General features: G+C 42.5%; 1 protein-coding gene across 1 annotated transcript in view; it reads right to left on the bottom strand.

Annotated features, from left to right (window-relative positions):
• ap1s3a (adaptor related protein complex 1 subunit sigma 3a) overlaps window positions 1-21341 on the bottom strand; it is a 41825-nt gene extending 20484 nt beyond the window's left edge. Inside the window, exon 1 of the mRNA XM_041213167.1 lies at window positions 21241-21341. Coding sequence (XP_041069101.1) covers window positions 21241-21243 — 3 coding nt within the window. The 5' untranslated portion in view covers window positions 21244-21341. The remainder of the gene's footprint in view (window positions 1-21240) is intronic.

Below are 21341 nucleotides of genomic sequence, written 5' to 3'. Positions count from 1 at the left end.
CAAAGATCTTTCATATAATCTGGGAAAAAAGGTTTCTCCATGGTGCAGGTGCTATTTTGTGCTAGCCTCGCTGGTTGCCATTTTGGTGAGGTTGTTAGCACAAGCACAGGGAACCCCCACTAGAGGTCTGCAGAATAGCCACATTGTGAAGTCAATTAGCATGTAACGGTGATTTGATGCCAGCGCTGCTATGTTGCAGCTCAACACTCCAGGTGATGATCTCACACAGCTGAACACGCTTTCAACAGCAGGAAGGATCACCCCACCAGCACTATTTAAAAGGGATCATCTGCTACTTTCAAGTTAATTGCTAACTGATTTCTACTGATCTGGCTGAGTTTGTAGAACTGCTTGGTAGCTTCCAGAGTTGTTTAAAGCTGCTGACATCTAAAAGGGAGAGGTATGGTACATGCTGTAGGAACTTATCCTGACTTCAAGGATTCTGCAAAACCCACTTACTCCCAAATATGAGTGCAGAAGAATGTAGCCCCCTTGGACTACTTCATGATAGGGAAAATAAACATAAGTGTCACAGAGCAGGATTAGCTGCTAGGAGGTGGTGAAGGAGGGGCACTGCAGGAACTCACCAGGCTCCTTAGAGAGCACCTTCCAAACCCATGACCACTACCATCTAGAAGGACAAGGGCAGCAGATAGATGGAAACACCATCATCTAGAAGTTCCCCTCCAAGCCACTCACCATCCTTACTTGGAAATATATCACTGTTCCTTCACTGTCGCTGGGTCAAATTCCTGGAACTCCCTTCCTAACAGCACTGTGGGTGAACCTACAGCACATGGACTGTAAAAGTACAAGACAACAGTGCCCCACCACCATCTCAAGGGCAATTAGGGATGGACAATAAATGCTGGCCTAGTCAGCAATGCTCACATCCCATGAACAGATTTTTAAAAAAGAGCTCTTAGAAGGAGGCTATACCCACCCATGGTGTTCAGAGGGCAACTGTCCTCCCTGAACCTCAGCAAGCAATAATCTATCTGGTGTCTCCACATCGCTAAGAATGGGTGCACACTGAACACTGCAGACACAATTGGAACCTCAGAGCAGGGCTCAAACAGCATTGCCAATGACTGTGAAGGTTACTATGGCCCTGAAAACTTCAATGCAGCAGGCTCCTTCCAGACTGCAGAAAGCAATTTTTGCAAAGTCTCCCAGTTTGCAGTCCATTGGTTTTTAAGTGAGGTTATGGAGGCTCTGTATTGAAGACAGTTGAATGCATTTCATTCTCTCTTGCCAGAGGGGAGCAGTTGGAGCTAGCATGCAGCTTTGAGATTACCAACTTTGCCATGATGCAGGATGACATTGCACACATGTTAACTTTGAGATGTACACAACTATAAGGGATTTCATTCCCTTGATGCCCATCTGGTGTGTGTTCATATACAGCATATAATGCAAGTCAATGACCAGAAACCTGGCAGCAGTTAAGCTATCTTCATTTTGCACCAGTCTGCTGCACCAACTGCCTTCAAGCCACTATAATGAACCAGAGGCTGACTAATGGATGGTAACGCTTGCTGCTGACCACATGGCATAACTCTAATTTACAACACAACATATGGGCAGCAAGCACATAACAAAAGCCATATTACTATACAAACCATTGGGGTGCTTAAACAATGCACCAGTTGCCTGGATGAGCCTTGCAAAACTGGGAAGAGGAAGGAAGAGAAGAAGGCAAACCCTCTCTGTCTGAACTGATCGTGAATGACTCAACTTACTATGGTACCAGTAAATGTAACCACAAATTCCCCATTCACCAACAGTCCCACACCTTGCCTTCTGTCTGTCACTGACCATCACAGCATCTCCTTGACCACAAGTTAAAATAAAAGTCCACACAAAATAACCAATTCAAACCAAATTTATAAAATCAGACCAATGCCATGTTGCATACAAATTCCAACCGATCACCCTTGTTCATTCCCTTAATGCCAGCTTCCCAGTGCCTCTGCCTGTCCTAGTGCTCCGATACAGTGCTACTCTAGTGACTGCAACATGCTAGTGGAAGGCTGTTGACTTTCAGCAAGAGATTGTAAATGTCTTTTGATGACCACTTCTGGCAGCTGGAAGGCCCTGCTTTGGACTGCACCATCTTGACATGGGCAGCAGTAATCTGGGCTGATTGGCTGACAGGCAAGTGGAAGAGCACAGGTAGAGTAGCTGTGTTGGGAGGATGAATGCTATTGTCCTGACAGAGGGCAACAGGTTCATGCTCCATGGTGCCACTGCCATTAGCGCAGCACTGCGATATCTGCACATTTTCGTACTTCATCCAATTTCACAGTTGTCATCAAGGCTGACACACCAGTGAAATACCAAGGGAATGAAGCATCATTTTTCAGTTGAGATGTTAAACTGAGCTCCCCCCTGCTTTCTCAGGTGGATATGAAAAATCCATGGCTATTTTGAAAAGAGCATGGGAGAAAACAACAGACCGATGTCAAAGACAGTTTATGATTCAGGAATGACAGTTAAGATTATGGAATATAAAATGTATAGACTTTATGCTTCTGAGTGAACGGGAACCTGATTATATTCAGAACATGTGGCATCTGGAAAAACCACAGGTTGACAATTTACCTTAGAACAGTGTTTCTTAAACTGGGGTACACGGATGAACAGTGGTTGGAAGTGGATTTGTTGTGGATGACAGCTGAGTGCAGCCATCATATGTGCAGCACAAACTAGGCTGACTGTCTCATCTGGGAAGGGGATGTGCATAGAGGGGAGCACTGAGACTGACAGAAGATGGTCAAGCAGGCCTTCAGTTACCAAGGCTGGTGGCGGGTGCCAGGTGAGTCCAGCCTTGTCTGAGGGAGGGGAACTTTTAAGTACTACCTACTAACTAAAACTCAAAAGATAGGGCACCTAAACATGAATGAAATCAGGTATTTATTATTATAATTTCCATGGGGGATGGTCTGTGATATCTAATCCATTTGAAAAGGGGCCCTTTAACCAAAAAAATGTTGGAGAACCACTGTCTAAGAAAAAGACAGTAACTGTAGAGTAACACAACCTTAATGAAATAACAGGCAGACTTGTATAGCACAATTAATACATAATTGTTCTAAAAAATGAAACTCGTTGTATAAACAAGTATACTAATAATATGCATACGATGCATTGCTACGTTATAAAAAATATTTGAAACACTGCGAATCATATTACTTAATAGCAATTTTAGCTCTGGAATTTAACTCAAGTGCATATTTAAAGGCATGTTTTCTCATATTTAAGAAAATAACAAAGTATTTTACAACAACATTGCTGAACCCGTTCAGCCTGTTCCCAGGTTTGCACTATCCTCTAAGGATTCTTTTGAAGTGTTTTGTAATATGAAAACACAAGCTTCTTACCAAACATCCTCAAATAGACGCAGCAATATCCCTAACACAGAAAAGAGAGAGGGAGGTGGGGTGTGGGCAGAGGGAAAGGTGTTGGGAATGAGAGTGAGAGAGCAAGAGAGAGAGCGAGAGAGAGAGAGCGAGAGAGAGAGAGAGAGAGAGAGAGAGAGGGGGAGGGAGAGAGGGGGAGGGAGAGAGGGGGAGGGAGAGAGGGGGAGGGAGAGAGGGGGAGGGAGAGAGGGGGAGGGAGAGAGACACGTGCACAGACTTCGAAAGAAGAACTAGTAAAGACACCTTTCCAGATATGTCAGATGTGTACCTACTCACCTAGTCAGCCAGAATTTTATTGATTTTGAGCGAACTTAATTACCAGTATGAAATTTCAATATACCTACCATTCTGAACTGTTATGTTAGAAATGTAAAAAAAAAGATAAAAACAAAAACTGCGGATGCTGGAAATCCAAAACAAAAACAGAATTACCTGGAAAAACTCAGCAGGTCTGGCAGCATCGGCGGAGAAGAAAAGAGCTGACGTTTCGAGTCCTCATGACCCTGCAACAGAACTAGGTGAATCAAGATAACTAGGTTATCTCGACTCCCTTCTCTCTCCCCTTGTCCAGTCCCTTCCCACCTACATCCGTGATTCCTCTGACACCTTATGTCACATCAACAATTTCCAGTTCCCTGGCCCCAACCACCTCCTCTTCACCATGGACGTCCAATCCCTCTACACCTCCATCCCCCACCAGGATGGTCTGAGGGCCCTTAGCTTCTTCCTCCAGCAGAGGCCCGAACAATCCCCATCCACTACTACTCTCCTCCGTCTGGCTGAACTTGTTCTCACACTGAACAATTTCTCCTTCAACTCCTCTCACTTCCTCCAAATAAAAGGTGTGGCTATGGGTACCCGCATGGGCCCCAGCTATGCCTGTCTCTTTAAGGGGTATGTGGAATATTCCCCGTTCTAGTCCTACTTCGGCCCCCTTCCACAACTCTTTCTCTGGTACATTGATGATTACTTCGGTGCTGCTTCATGCTCTCGTCGGGACTTGGAAAAATTTATTAATTTTGCTTCCAATCTCCACCCCTCCATCATTTTCACGTGGTCCATCTCTGACACTTCCCTTCCTTGACCTCTGTCTCAATCTCTGGTGATAGACTGACCACCAATATCCGTTACAAGCCTACCGACTCCCACAGCTACCTCTACTACAGCTCCTCACACCCCGCTTCCTGTAAGGACTCCATCCCATTCTCTCAGTTCCTTCGCCTCCATTGCATCTGTTCTGATGATGCTACCTTCAAACACAGTTCCTCTGACATGTCCTCCTCCTTCCTTAACTGAGGTTTTCCACCCACGGTCATTGACAGAGCCCTCAACTGTGTCCAGCCCATCTCCCACGCATCTGCCCTCACGCCTTCTCCTCCCTCCCAGAAACATGGTAGGGTCCCCCTTGTCCTCACTTATCACCCCACCAGCCTCCTCATTCAAAGAATCATCCTCTGCCATTTCCGCCAACTCCAGCATGATGCCACCACCAAACACATCTTCCCTTCACCCCCACCGGTGGCATTCCGTAGGGATCGTTCCCTCCGGGACACCCTGGTCCACTCCTCCGTCACCCCCTACTCCTCAACCCCCACCTATGGCATCTCCCCATGCCCACGCAAAAGATGTAACACCTGCCCCTTCACTTCCTCTCTCCTCACCGTCCAAGGGCCCAAACACTCCTTTCAAGTGAAGCAGCATTTCACTTGCATTTCCCCCAACTTAGTCTACTGCATTCGTTGCTCCCAATACGTTGAGGAGACCAAACGTAAACTGGGCGACTGCTTTGCAGAACACCTGCGGTCTGTCCGCAAGAATGACCCAAACCTCCCTGTCGCTTGCCATTTTAACACTCCACCCTTCTCTCTTGCCCACGTCTGTCCTTGGCTTGCTACATTGTTCCAGTGAAGCCCAATGCAAACTGGAGGAACAGCACCTTATCTTCCGACTAGCACTTTGCAGCCTTCCAGACTGAATATTGAATTCAACAACTTTAGGTCTTGAGCTCCCTCCTCCATCCCCACCCCCTTTCTGTTTTTTCCCCCTTTTGTTTTTTCCAATAATTTATATAGATTTTTCTTTTCCCACCTATTTCCATTATTTTTAAATCTTTTATGCCCCCCCACCCCCACTAGAGCTATACCTTGAGTGCCCTACCATCCATTCTTAATTAGCACATTCGTTTAGATAATATCACCAACTTCAACACCTATGTGTTCTTTTGTCTGTGACATCTTTTGATTATCTGCTCCTATCACTGCTTGCTTGTCCCTACAACCACACCACCCCCCTCCACTTCTCTCCCCCCACCCAACCCCCCACCTTAAACCAGCTTATATTTCACCGCTCTCCTTGGATTCACCTAGTTCTGTTGAAGGGTCATGAGGACTCGAAACGTCAACTCTTTTCTTCTCCGCCGATGCTGCCAGACCTGCTGAGTTTTTCCAGGTAATTCTGTTTTTGTTTTATGTTAGAAATGTGTTCACATCTTTACATTCATGAAATTGTAATTGCTTTCCCAGAATTCTTCAAGGTAAAAGCTCCTCCCTATTTCGCAATGTCTTCGGAACCCACATGCAAATTAGTTGTGACCTTTGACTTCAACTGCAAAAATGGCAACATTCATAGTTTCTTTAATGTTCACTTCCCCTTCCGCTCTTTTTCTTTATCTGTAGCTTCCTTTCTCCACGCAGCTTTATTGATTACACCTCACTTACTAAAATACCAGACATTGTACACATGTACAAGGTGACCTTTATAATACAATTCAAAACATTTTGCCTGTAATTCCTTCATTTATTCATTAATTCATTCATTAAAAAGTTCAATCCTTCAGCTTGACTCACTGGCAAATCATAGGATAACATAGCACAAGGATATATGGCACAGAAATAGTACATTCTGCCCAATCAGTCCATGCTGGCATTTTATACTCCACTTCAGTCTCTTCCTATCTTTCCTCATCTAAATCCTCATCAAATCCCTTCATCCTCATATGCTTATCTTGCTTCCACTTAAATGCATCAATGCAATTCGTAATGGTAACGAGCTCTACATTCTCACCACTCTTCTGAATTTCCTATTGGGTCTTTTGATGGCTCTCTAATAATAAAAGCCTCTAGTTGTGTTCTTCCCCATGAGAGGAAACATTCCCTCTATCCATTCTATCAAAATCTTTCATGATTTTAAAGGCCTTAATGATGTCACCCCTCAGCATTTTTCCAACAGAAAAGAGACCCAAAACAAAAACAGAATTACCTGGAAAAACTCAGCAGGTCTGGCAGCATCGGTGGAGAAGAAAAGAGTTGACGTTTCGAGTCCTCATGACCCTTCGACAGAACTTGCGTTCGAGTCCAAGAAAGAGTTGAAATATAAGCTGGTTTAAGGTGTGTGTGTGGGGGGCGGAGAGATAGAGAGACAAAGAGGTGGAGGGGGGGTGGGGGTGTGTGGTTGTAGGGACAAACAAGCAGTGATAGAAGCAGATCATCAAAAGATGTCAACGACAATAGTACAATAGAACACATAGGTGTTAAAATTAAAGTTGGTGATATTATCTAAACGAATGTGCTAATTAAGAATGGATGGTAGGGCACTCAAGGTATAGCTCTAGTGGGTTTTTTTTTTATTTTTTTTATATATATATAATGGAAATAGGTGGGAAAAGGAAAATCTTTATAATTTATTGGAAAAAAAAGGGAAGGGGGAAACAGAAAGGGGGTGGGGATGGGGGAGGGAGCTTATGACCTAAAGTTGTTGAATTCAATATTCAGTCCAGAAGGCTGTAAAGTCCCTAGTCGGAAGATGAGGTGTTGTTCCTCCAGTTTGCGTTGGGCTTCACTGGAACAATGCAGCAAGCCAAGGACAGACATGTGGGCAAGAGAGCAGGGTGGAGTGTTGAAATGGCAAGCGACAGGGAGGTTTGGGTCATTCTTGCGGACAGACCGCAGGTGTTCTGCAAAGCGGTCGCCCAGTTTACGTTTGGTCTCTCCAATGTAGAGGAGACCACATTGGGAGCAACGGATGCAGTAGACTAAGTTGGGGGAAATGCAAGTGAAATGTTGGACTCGAACGCAAGTTCTGTCGAAGGGTCATGAGGACTCGAAATGTCAACTCTTTTCTTCTCCACCGATGCTGCCAGACCTGCTGAGTTTTTCCAGGTAATTCTGTTTTTGTTTTGGATTTCCAGCATCCGCAGTTTTTTTGTTTTTAGAAAAGAGACCCAGCCTGTCAATAATTTCCTGATATGTATACCCACACATTTCTGGCCTCATCCTTATAAATCTTCTCTGCATCCTCTCTGGTGCCTTTATCCTTTTTTATAATAATGGCAAATAGAACTACATGCAGCACTCTTAAATGTGGTCTAACCAAGGTTCAATTCAGCTTTAGCTTAGCTTCCCTACTTTTCAATTCTCTCTCTCTCTCTAATTCTAGTGCTTTGTCAATTCTGATAGCTTATTAATATTCTCTAGCAATTTATTCAAGTCTTCCACAGTATGGACTATTCCTCCGATTTTGTGTTATCTGCAAATTTAGAAATTGTGCTTTGGGTTCTGAAGTACAATTGTTAATGTAAATTGTGAACAGCAGTGGTCCCTGCACTGATTCTGTGGAACACCATTTCCTACCTTCTGCCACTCTGAATAACTATCCCACTCTCTGCTTTCTGTCTTGAAGCAATCCATTCTGCCACTTATCCCCTAACTTTACATTCTCTGGCTATATTCATTGTTCTATTATGGGGCACTTTATTGAAAGCCTTTTGAAAATCCAGGTAAATTACATTGGTAATGCAGTCATTGTCTACTCTGTTGCCTCCGAAAATAAGGGGCGGAATTTTACTGCCCTGCTGTGGTGGGCTGGGGCCGGAAAATGCGGCAAATCATTCAAATGTCCATTGACTTCGGCGGGGCTGGAAAATCCTGTTGGCAGGAGGGGCCGTAAAATTCCACCCAAGGTTGGCCAAGCAAGATTTTGCCATTTGAAATCCATGCCGAATACTCATTATTCTAAGTATAAAACATGAAGCTTTAAATTTAATAACATAATTTATAAATTGTGAATAATTACTGTAAGTTTACCCAATAGCATCGCATCCATTTTGCCCATTTTCTTTTTGGCTTGCTATTCCATGCTGCTGCAGTACAATAGTGACTGTACTTTAAAAGTACTTAATTAGCTGTGAAACACTTTGGCATGTACTAAGTCATGAAATGCTTAAGCAAATCTAAATTCTCTCTTTCGTTCATCAGTTACACGAAAGAGAGCACACAGGCAACTGTCAAATTCTTCTCAAGCCAGATCTCTGACCTAAAAGGTGACTCTTCTGTTGGTTTTGATGTGCCCCTTGGTTCCTCTTTACTGTAACACTATCGAGATCAGGAACTGATGAAATGGAAGGTCAAAAATGGTACTGGAGAAAACGATTCTTCACAGTTGTTGTCTTTGTTCCGTTTTTTTTTATTTTTCCCCATCCTTGAAATATTGGTATAAATCATAATTATCATGGGGAAAGTCATTTATATTCTATAAGGCTCAACCTACACAGAAGGAACATGGCACGATATGACCTTCTGCCATTTTGACTTCACACACACTAAGTGAGAAACTGAGGATAAGGAGGTTGAAATATTACTATTTTTATGTGCACAATAGAGAATTCTCAGGCAGTTTCAAAATATATATTCTGACCTGAAATTCCATGAACAATTCTGTAATGAAAGAATTTGACATTTATGAAAGAGTCTTGCAATGAACTTTGATGGGTGCACAGTCCTCTTTATACTAAAAGTACAATTAGTAATTTCACTGACTAAACTAATTAACACCAAAATTGTACCAACTTTAAAAATAATTACATTTTACAATACACTATTCCAACACCTAACATATTTAAGTACTCTGAATTGTTCAGACCACTCATGCATATAATTCTTCTAAAAATATCAATATAATGTTTTGTAGATAAATAATTTTGTAACTTTAAGTTGTACTGAGTGGCAGCAGGAGGGTAATGGGGAGGTTGTTTGATATTTATAAGTTAGTGTTGAAAGATTTGTCCTCTGAAAAACTGTTCTCATGGAAAGCAATAGGAAATTGGCACCATAAAGCTCTAACATCCATCCGTTCCCTAACAACATACATTCTTCATCAATCTTCATTTTTCAACACAATACTGAAGACTGAACAAATTGTTAACATGTGATGCCTATCAATATTCATGCATCACTCACTACCAAAGAATTCTTGAGGGTTGTGAGATAACCTTGATAAATAATACAACTCAGCTTGAACAATAACAGTTAATGCAGCGACAAAGTGAGTTATAAATGTCTATTATGTTTAACCTTTTTTTTAAGTTTAAAGCTATGAAGAACAAGTATGAAAATTGACCACAGATAGTAGAAAGTTCTACAGAATGCAAGTCACTTTTCAAAGGGAGTATAATGAATCACCTTGGCAATGGAACTAGTCAGAGTTATGAATGGCTTAAATTCGGATTGATACTCCAGTGTTTTGCTTGGCTATCTTTACAGGTCAGTGTGATTCCTACCCATGGACATTGCCTCTCCCAGCAGACGTTTTAAGCATCACATCTGATCAAAATCCATTAGTACTATGTCTGACTAAATCAATTAATTTTCTTTTCTTTAATTCCCTCTTCTATTAGATAATCTTACTTATTACTTTTTAATGTCATAGGCATTTAAAAAAATTATCAAGCAAATCTTATGATGTCTGATTTCTTGCTGCTTGTCAGCAAATTTCAAGGACCAGCATTTTATTTCATCCAATAGCTATATTTATAAATAAAGGGTCATAAGAAGTCACGTGTGTTGACTATTTAAAAATATGCTTTAAGGTTTCAATTTTAGGGAATTTAAAAAATGAAAAAAAAGGTAGGAAAAAATGACCCCAAAAAGGCTAGTCAAATATCACTGAAATACAACAAATCAAGGGAGGGATTTAAATAAAAATGCAGTCACACTGAAAGACAACCCAAAATTATATACAGCTCATGAGTGTATCACTAGATCCTCATTTAGTCCCTAGGTAGCTTTTTTATTTTAAAAAAAGAGGAGGAACCTATGGTTATTGTTGTGGCTCCTGCCACTTTTAATGGTAGAGTAATTCTTGGAGATTACAAGAGGAACAAATATGTGTGATCTTGCAATTAGTAAACAATATCTTGGTGTGTGTACTGGGGCAGCCTTTGACTTGTTTGTTGGCTTTTTCAAAACTATCTTTCTAAATCATAATTTAGCAGCTGGCATTATTATTTTAACAAAAATAATGAATTAACTGATGATCATAGGGACCAAACTGACATAGTCTGCACTTTTCAAAGAATGAAGCAGAAAATTTACGCGGTAGGTACCATAAAATCAACGCTTTTAACAATCAGGTTCAGAAATTTTGCCTTTCACGTTTTCCCATGCAGTAAACAGTACTGGTTTGAAAATAGCTCTTTTTAAATAATCTTCAAGGACTTATCAAGGTCACTTCACTGGTTTACGGTGATTAGATGGATCAATTTTGGTTTTTTTGAGGAATCACATTCTGCAATTCTGTTAATTTCTGTCATGACAAATGCAATAACCATTGGTTTTGATGTATAGATAGGTTAAGTGAGTGGGCGAAGATCTGGCAAATGGAGCATAATGTGAGAAAATGTGGAATTGCCCTTTTTGGAAGGAAGAATAAAATAAGAAGCATATTATCTAAATAGTGAGAGATTGCACAGCTCTGAGATGCAAAGGAATTTAGATGTCCTGGTGCATGAATCACAAAAGGTTAGTATGCAGGTAAAACAAATAATTAGGAAAGCTAATAGAATGTTATTGTTTATTGCAAGGGGAATTGATTACAAAAGTAGGGAGGTTATGCTTCACTTATATGGGTACGGGTGAGATCACATCTGGAGTGGTGTGCACAGTATTGGTCCCCTTAGTTAAGGGAGATATAAATGCACTGGAAGCAGTTCAGAGAAGGTTTACTTGACTGATACCTGGAATGGGAGAGCTGTCTTATGAAGAAAGGTTGGACAGGTTAGGCTTGTATCCACTGGAGCTCAGAAGAGGAAGAGGCAACTTGATTGAAACATACAAGATCTTGAGGGGTCTTGACAGGGTGGATGTGGAAAGGAGGTTTCCTCTTGTGGGAGAATCTAGAACAAGGGGCTCTCTCAGACAGTAATGAGTCTTTGGAACTCTATTCCTCAAAAGGTGATGGAAGCAGAGTATTTGAATAATTTTAAGGCAGAGGTAGATAGGTTCTTGATAAGCAAGAGGGTTGAAAGGTTATGGAGGGTAGATGGGAATGAGGAGTTGAGGTTACAATCAGATCAGTCATGGTCTTATTGAATGGAGGAGCAGTATCGACGGGCCGAGTGGCCTACTCCTGCTCCTAATTCATATATTGCTTATGATTCTCATGGAAACTTTCTTACAAACTTCAGTGTGAATTTTATATTAATTTGACAAACAAATGGATTCCCTGTTTTTAACATGAGACACATGATTATTTTCATAGATTTGAAAGCATTGAAAAATAGAACAAATTCTGGAAAACATGGACCAATACTTTCTCAGTGCTCATCTGCTGATTAATGCAAGGCTACTAACATTTTAAATGTGTCAGTAAGATTATTGCCAAACATCAGCTGAATGGACCTTGCGACAGTCAGAATGTCCTGATATTCAGCAAGGGAATCCGGTAACCATGGGTGAGTTCCTGCAGTGGCAACGCGAAAGGGACGTCTCTCCAGGTGCTCCTTGCTCTCAAGGAGTCAGGCCGGGACCCTCAGGCACCCAAAGGAGGAGTGGCAGCTGGACACCCCTGGGTCATCCACTCAGGAATCTCAGAGGCTGTTCTCTCGCTCTGAGTCCTTTTTGCCTGTGGCCCCCTCAACCTCATCCTCTATCACTGTAGAGGGAGCAGCTGGCCCACAGGAAGGCAGCCAAAGCAAGCCAGGGCCCTCAAGGCCTCGGCTCTCCAGAGAATGCACGCCAAAGTCATCAGGGGCAACAGGGCCAACCATTGCACAGGTTGTCTCCAACCCTGCGGCGGATGTCAGAGCAGCACATGGAAGAAGTGGTAGGCCTAGAAAAGTTAAGAAATTCTGATCACAAGTGGTTGCACGGGTGAGGTGAACACATTTTGTCACTTTATAATCTGAAAATATATTCACTTTCACTGAATAATGTGTAATGTTGTCTTTCAGATTCATTGACAGGCTTCACAAGTCCTCCCCCTGCATCTCCCCCCACCCCACTAGCAGTTCAGCTGCATGCAGTTGGACGAGTGAATCTGGAGGGAGAAGTGTGTGTGGAAGGGCCTTTCAGTGCCTCGTGTAAGCACTCTCCCACGCATGCGGAGTCTTCCTCAATCACACCCATCTCACTGTCCCAAGCATTTTCAATGCTGTCGGCTGGGGTTCTCTTTCAGTTGTCCATCTGAGTTGACCTGCATCTCCACCCACACACTGATCGCACTCCCATGCAACACCTGTGCCTATCCAACATGAGGGTCTGCTGCTTTCGATTTGAAAAACATGGTTGTAGTCAAGTTTCTTGTAAGTTCCACCATCCTTTCCCCTCCCCCAGTCACCCATGTTCTTTCCCCCATCACAGTGTACCCCCCCCCGGCATCACCTTCTACCCACCCACCATCACCTACCAACCTGGACCCTTTTCTTTCCAGGATGTCCAGGTGAACAAGCACATTCCCTACCTTCCTGAAGATCCCACCCCCATCCACATTGCCCTCCCTGACCTCCTCTTCTTACCCCCGGTATCTGTGTCGGCCTCGGAGAATCCCCACCAACCACCCTCGCTGTCCCTTCTACTGCTACCATCGTACCCTCACACCCTCGCCCTTCCACCTTTCCAGCTCACTCTGCCCCCTCACATACTCACCATTCCCTTCTAACATGCACACCCTCAGTTCACTCCCCAGGAGGCAGTCATTGACTCTACAGTACCATTCCTTGTATGTTCACCTGGACATCAGCCCTCCCCGCCACGCCACTTACTCCCTAGCTCACACTTACTCCTTCCCCCCACCCTGACTCTTCCCCTTACACCTACATCCCCACTTGCCAATGAGAATGCCTTCATTCTGCCCTGTTACTCCCTCCCCCCACCCCGCTCCCCTCCCAACCTCCTCCCCCACCACCCCGGTACACCTTCCTCTCCCACTACCACCCACACCACCCCCCCCCCCCCCCCCCCCCCCCCCCCCGCCCCACCACCCACCCCCCTCCACAGTGCACCGTCTCCCAATCACATCTGGACCTTCCTCTCCCCCCACCCCCTCATCGATCATCCATAGCAGCCCATGGGCAAGACCATGATGCTCCAAAGCAGACCTGAGACATCAACAGAGACCTGCCACCTTCTGCAAGCTGCTTCGTGGTGGAGCCAACCCCATGAGAATCCACCCAGCATATGATGTATGTATTTCCCAGGGTCCGGTAGCTGTAGGGCTCCAGCATATTCTTCTCCTCGGGTGTCTGCGATCTGAGCAAGGCCCTATCAGTAAGTCCCAACTCCTGCACATCATGCTTATCCAGACGTGTTCTGGGCCAGTGTACTTTCCTGCTGGTGTAATGGAAAATCTGGCGTGGGGGGGACGATTCCGCGGAATGCAAAGTGGGTTCACGCTGGCCTCCAGCGGGATTGGAGTTCTGCTATGACGCACGCCATCAGATGATTCCCTGTGATTTCACACTGGCATGAAACCAATTTTTGGCCTTCTCGCCATATTGTCCGCCCCCCCACCCACCCCATGACGCCCAGCGCCAACAAGGCCAGAAAATTCCAGCCATGGTGTCAAATCTTATGCTCATTAACAAATGCATAAAGGTTTGGCAAACACTTCAAGATCCCTGAAATGTAAATGCAGTGTGCCTCCATTATAAAGAAAGTGCAGGATAGCAAGTGGCACACTTGCCTTATCATCAGGTCTGAGCTGAAAGAAGGTAGAGGGCGGATTAAGCAGTGCTACAGGATCTTTAAACAAATGAATACAGGTCACAAAGGTCCAATATTTAGAAAAAAATTACATTGCACCATAGAATGCATTACTAATTCAATTATTTGTAAGATGTTTTCAGTATAAGTGATATATTGTATTGCAGAATGGAAGAATGCATTCCCACTGAACTCACTAGATGGGGCCAAACTGTACTATTTAAGAGTTCTCACATGATACTCAAGGCCCAAACTCAGATCAGTTGCCAATGGTTTGAGATCCTAAAGAACCAAGTACAAACCTACTACTTCACTGAAAGGCATCCAGGAAAATAGCAGGTAGTGGTAATATCCTGCCAAGAACTAGCATATATTGCTGCAAATTGCACTTCATATAGTGAATATCTGTTGGACTCAAAAGGTTTGAGCATTGTTGCTGATTTAAATTAATCCTACATTTAAGGTTTAAAGTTTTACTTCCTAGGAATGAAACTGGTGCAGAGAGCACAGATCTAAACAAATATAGTCCAAGACATCTTTGCAATGTGGTAGTTGTTGTTGTTGGTTGACTTACGCACCAGTTGTAGTGCAATATATTTTGGCCCAGGTTCTCCTGGGGTTGGGGGTGGGGTGTGAGGGAGATGACAGTAAACTTGTCAGCTTTCACCATCATTACCCCTTTACAGCTGACTGCAACTTCAGGATAAAAACAGAAAATGCTGGAAAAACTCAGCAGGTCTGGCAGTATCTGTGGAGAGAGAAACTGTTAACACTTCCAAGTCTATAGGACTCTTCTTCAGAACTGAAGAGAAGTCATACGGACTCAAGACATTAACTATTTTTCTCTCTCCACAGATGCTGTCAGACCTGCTGAGTTTTTCCAGCATTTTCTGCTTTTATTTCAGATTTCCAGCATCCACAGCATTTTGCTTTTCTTTTATGCAACTTCAGGATGTCAGGCATGCACAGATTAACAAAGAAATCCTGAAGTTGTGGTCTGCCATTCAGGGCTCTGACACTGGCTGCACAGTTTGTCAACCTCACAGCCCCTCACTCTGACCCTGGAGCCACAATCATGAAATCAGCGAGAATTTCAATTTGCCCGCTCCCACATCGCTGTTGGAAACCCCCTGCAAAATGACATGTATTTCAGTCAGATGAATCTTGGTTTTTAAAACAGTGATATGATTAACAAAATTTGATGAACAGAACTGACCCTGAAGAAAATAATTTTACAATTGGAGTCTGTTAAATGATTAATCTACATTGTTTATTTTCCAGAACATTTTACCTTCTGCCTTCACCCCATGTGTATGTCCCAATCTTTAATTTGCTCCGTATAAAAAAAGATTAAAAATGATTTCATTTTAGTGCTTTTTGTCTCTTTATGTAAAAACCCTAAAATGAGATTGGCAATGATAAAGCAAGCCATTTTCACTGCTGACCTCAAAGTATGTCTCACTGTGAGATCCGGCAAGAATATTACCTACATCAGTGCCACTGCAGCATTCTTATTGTTATTCTCAATATGGCACGCAGTGATATCATCAGGCTTTCCAGCAAACTCTGAAGCCTGTATGTCCAGTGCCACTTCACCTATTGTTACATACTGGGATATTTTTGCAAGTTGTTTTTTCCTATTTCCACTATAAAGGATTTTGGGATTGAGTTATGTTAAAGGTTCAGTATAAAACAAAGTGAATTTCTGCATGATTTAAAATAGGTATTGAATGACATATATTAAAGCCAGAATAACCAGCGCCATTAAACCCTTCATTACTTTGCCTTGTGTGACCAAATAAAATCCATACCCAATGTGATGAGGAAAATTATTGTCATGTGGGCACAGCTTGAGGTGTCTGCAAAAGTGATGTAAACAGGCCTCTTAGTGAACCCTTGTCTGAGGAGGTGTCAGGCACATTGCCTCTTCAGGCCAGAATTAACAGAGTAAAGGTACACAGAGGGAGTGAGTTTTCAAACAGAGGCAATAGTCCTTGGCCAAAATCTGGAAGCTAAAAGTTCAGGAGGCCAGTTGAGAATGGGCTGAATCTTCAGAGGAGGGGCAATCACGGAAACTACTGCATTGCCACTCCGCTCCCATTTACTTACCTTGCACCAGGGCTCCACATTTCTCCCCCAGACGTCTGAACTGGGCCTCCTTAAAAATGCAGAATGTACCCGTCCTGGGAGTCCTTCCTTCGTGGGGCAGGATCGTTGGGGGAAGCCAAGCCACACCCCTTTTTTATGGCATTAGCTGCCATGTTCCAATAAGTAGATAGTTTAAAGGTCCCACAGCCACTTTGAAAAGCTACAGAGAATTGGTAAGTATGTAAGTAAATGGGTGAGGGGCTAGGGCGGCAGGTGATTGGGTGAAGGAGTAGGATGAATTGGAGCGGGTAGTCACTGGGTGGTCAGATGGGGTAATTGGGTGGTCCAGTGGGGAGTCAGCGAGGTCAGTAATATACTGACAGGAGTTAAAACTAGTTTTAATCCTTCTAATATTTCCTGGGTAACTATTATGATAAGTGAGTCAGAAACATCCAAAGTCTCCAACTTTAACTCAGAGTATCGGAGGGTTCCAAATGCAGATGAATTGCCCATCCGAAGTCCAAACTTCCCAGGCAATTCCTGCATAGTCAGTGTGTCAGGACTTTTGGGGGGCCCCCCTGCCACATCTTGGGGGTACCTCCTGCGTACAATCATCTGGCGATTGGACGTTCTCAGCCAACATTAAACAAAGGTAATACCAAAAACAACTAAGTCAACCCATGAGAATAACCAGACATGTGGCTTATTTTTCCATCTTCCCCCCCCCACAGTTAGTTATGAAGCATTTTTGATGGCAACATAACATCCTAAAGTGCTTTACAGGTAACGGAGTTGTCACTGCTGAAATGCCGTAAGTGGAATTTTTTGATGTTACAATTTATCACTGGTCTCTTCTCACAAGTGTTTCAGGCCATCTTCAAACAGATTGGAAAAATGCATGTGAGAGCACTTGTGAAAGACATGCTATCCAGTTTGAATCAAAGGGTGGTAACCTGTGTTATTTTAGTTTACAGTTAGATATTGAGTATCACAGACACATAGTTAAATGCAAGGTATTCAGAGTATTCACAGGAGTAATTAGCACCACAGTACTCAAGAGAATATCTATGGCATACTTTCAACATGTTACATTTATAAACAACAGTACCAGTGGAAAATGTTCTGTAATATGCATTCAGAATAAGAGAATAGAGGCTTGCCTTGAACAGGGGGCCGTTATAGGAAGTACAGAAATAGGCAGTTTTAGGTTTGAAGTCCACATTAGATCTTTCCGTATTTGGAAAGACAATATTCTTAATCTCTCAATAACAACTACTGTTTTCCATTCATGTTTCAGATTGACATAAAAGAGCAAAGATCCTTTCCATGCCTCCATGTATATTTAAAGTGGGTACATTATGACCTTCATCAGGGTTGTTCGTACAACTGTCGCCCGATGTGTGATTTAATTGGGTGCTACACTTTTTGGTGTGATGTCACATCATGTCAATGAAAACCCACTTTACATTCTGAGACTGTGCTCAATTTTACAATTTTTTTTAAAAACAAGTAACTTATGTAAATAAAACAGGCAGGAACATTTTATACATATGAGTTGACCACTTAAAAGCTAAGTGACAGTTTATCAAATGTCAAAACCTTATGTTTTTAACCACATTTTGAAATGATTATAGTTTTAACTACTATTAAAATAATACACATTATTAAAGTCCCATGTTTGTGTCTCACTTTCATGTCACTTTTAAGTCCTCCTCCGCTTTCTGATCTAAATATCTCAGCCATATGAGATTGCTAAACAAAAATCAAAGTAAGTGCTTGGTTCTAGTAAATTTAAGATTAGATTATTTTAATCCATGGATGTAGTAGTACTGCTCTGTTCATTTTGGAGAGCAGCTTTGCTCCGTTGTTTATATTATTGTACATTGGGTTATATATCACAAAGAATATTTTTCTTTTACAGACTTAGTTATTTCTGTGCTGTGGCAGGTAATGAAGGAGACGCCGACTAAGTAATGAGGGAAGAAGAAAGATTTGCATTTATATAGCATCTTTCATGGCTTCAAATCATCAGTGCTTTAGAACCAATGAAATACTTTTGAAATGTAATCCTTGTTATAATGGAAATGTGGCAGCCAATTTGTGCACAGCAAGCTCCCATAAACAGCAAAATGATAATGACCAGATAATCTGTTTGAGCAATGTTAATGGAGGGATAAGCATTGGCCAGGACACTGGGAATATCTAGCATTGCCAACCCTCCCGGAATGGCCAGGAGCCTCCTGAATCAACATCAATTTCCTGGTGGCCAAAGAAAATTCTGGGAGATTTTAAAACACTGTTTTAAGCAAATCAGTCACATCATCCAAACATAGCTGGACCCAGCACAGCACTACCCAATCAAATTCAACTCTTAAACCAGAAAAAAAAAGCCAGGAACACCCAACTGGCTGGCAATTTTGGCAGGCTGCGATGGGATTGGTGGGGATTCGAATTTCACCGAAGGATGAGGCCCTGCTTTGAGCTTCAGTGTGCTGGGTCACACTTGATGCCACCCTGCATTCCCAGGTAGGAAATATTCTTAAACTGAAAAGGAAATAGCCCCTCAAAGGGAACAGGTTTCATATTTAAATGGGCAGTAAAATGTTTAAGTCCAGAAGCGGGCTAACAGTCTGATTAACTTCAGCAACTGTTAAGAGTGATAAACAAGTGCAGAGAGAATTCTGTGCAGTGTTCCTGAACTTCTACGATAAGGATGGATTGGGGCCGCATGTAATCAGTGAGTGAAGGTGGCTGATGCAACAGCAGCAAGGGAAAAGGACAGTGAGTGGGAGATATTTTGTAGCTGTCTTTATGCACACATGCAGAGGGAATGAGCAGTGAAATTACTACAGACCTCGAATTGCCCTTATTGTCGCCAGACAAGTCAGGACCACAATGGTTTCCAGCAAGATTTTGATGGGCTCAGATGCTGAGACAGAGTCGCACACAGGAGTGGAGACACTGGGAGAGAACTAGCAAATCCACCGCCCCTACCCCTGTTCCAGAAGCACCAACCGACAGGTTGCCGAGGAGCGGGGAGAAATTCAGATCTATGATACTGAGTATCAGTGGCGGCGGTGGTTCATCCCTTCCTGGGCATTGGCCAAGAATGAATCCCACTCCACTTTCATGGCAGGGAGCTGCTGCCCCATCATTGCTGAGCTGCAGCTGATGATCTCAGGGAGGAGAAGCAGACAGGAGTCCATGACTGGAATCCTCTGGCTCCAGCTCAGGAAGTGGCACTAAGTCGCCAGATGATTAAAAAAGGCAAAATCCCGTGCCCGTGATAATCTGCTAATTAAAAAAAGTCTTTAATTCTTGCTTTAAAAAATCCCATTTTCACTCAGAAATCCTTCAGTGACATCGCTTCTGCTGACGTCTCTCAGAATATAACCAGCCAGAGTTGGTAGCCCGAGGAATATCTCCCTGTTCTTCTTCAAAATAGTGTCCTGGGATCTTTTACATCCACCTCAAAGAGCTGATAAGGCCTTAATTTAATGCCGCATGCAAAAGGCAACACCTGTAACAGTGCAGCACACCCTCACTACTACAAAGGAGCGCGGCAGCTTAGATTTTAGTGCTCAAGTCCCTGGAGTGGGACTCAAAGGTGAGAGCGCTACTGATTGTGGCTCGGTTGACCTGTGTGGAATAGGAGGTGGCAAACACTCAGGATAGTGGAAGTGTTGGGAATTCAGATTGCAAGCCTGGTTGACCAGGCATCTAAAACCCACCTAAGTATTAGGTCATGAGGACTCGAAACGTCAACTCTTTTCTTCTCCGCCGATGCTGCCAGACCTGCTGAGTTTTTCCAGGTAATTCTGTTTTTGTTTTGGATTTCCAGCATCCGCAGTTTTTTTGTTTTTATTTTTGTTTTTATTTAGGACTGTTCCTTAGATGGGTGTTCAAAATATTGATGGACATTCTTTAAGGTGATTTCAAATTAAATCTGTTTTCCACTCAGAATCAAAACAACAGCTTTATATAATAAAATTAAATGAAGGTATTCAATTTGGAAGATAGTAAAGAATTGAATTGATTCATGTTTGGGTATTTTTAAGCATTTGATACGTTTTTATGGAGTTTTAAAAATGTTCTGTATTTTATACAAAATTCACTTTTACACCGATTGCTGTTTCTAAAATAATTTCTCTTGTTTTGATCCCAGGTTTACATTTGAGATGCCTATTTTCAGGTGCTCTCAGACCCTGTTGTCTATTTTCTATTTTTGTTCCAGATTTCCCAGCATTTGCTGTGTTTTTTAAGATATGTAATACCTGAATCATGGGTTATTTACAATTAGCATAAAGCACAAAATCTGCCATAATTTTTTTCATTTGCAGGACGTTATATTTTTCAAAATCTGTATTTTTTTTTGAGTAGTGATTTTGATTCAAATAAATTCACAGACATCCTAATCTCAGCAATGCCATCAAACCTGATTTGTTAGGCATAAGGTACCTAGTACTGTAATGGGGTACTGCTAAACAATTGATTTTAACACTTTTAACATGTAGCCTTCATATTACCTACAGTATAATTCCTAACCTAGTTCTTTAAAACATGTCAAGCACTCATAATCACAGTCTTAATCTAATTAGTAGTAAACTCCCTCTTTCAACGTAGGCCAGGTGTGTACTTGTACTTTCACCTGCACAACCAGGTAAAGGAACTGAAAACTGTACTTGACAATATAACTCTGTACTTAGATTTTTGAGACAAACTCAAGGAATGAAATATGTTTAAAAAAAAACACTTACCATTCTGCCTTAAAGCAAAAGGTGGAGGGGTTTAACCTCTCTCAAAATCTGAGCACAAAACATTTCCTGTGAAGCTTCAGGAACCCATGGCAGTTATCCCA

The sequence above is a fragment of the Carcharodon carcharias genome, chromosome 2 (assembly GCF_017639515.1).
Source record: "Carcharodon carcharias isolate sCarCar2 chromosome 2, sCarCar2.pri, whole genome shotgun sequence".
NCBI classification, from domain to species: Eukaryota; Metazoa; Chordata; class Chondrichthyes; order Lamniformes; family Lamnidae; genus Carcharodon; species Carcharodon carcharias.
This window is presented reverse-complemented; position numbering and strand designations above follow the sequence as displayed.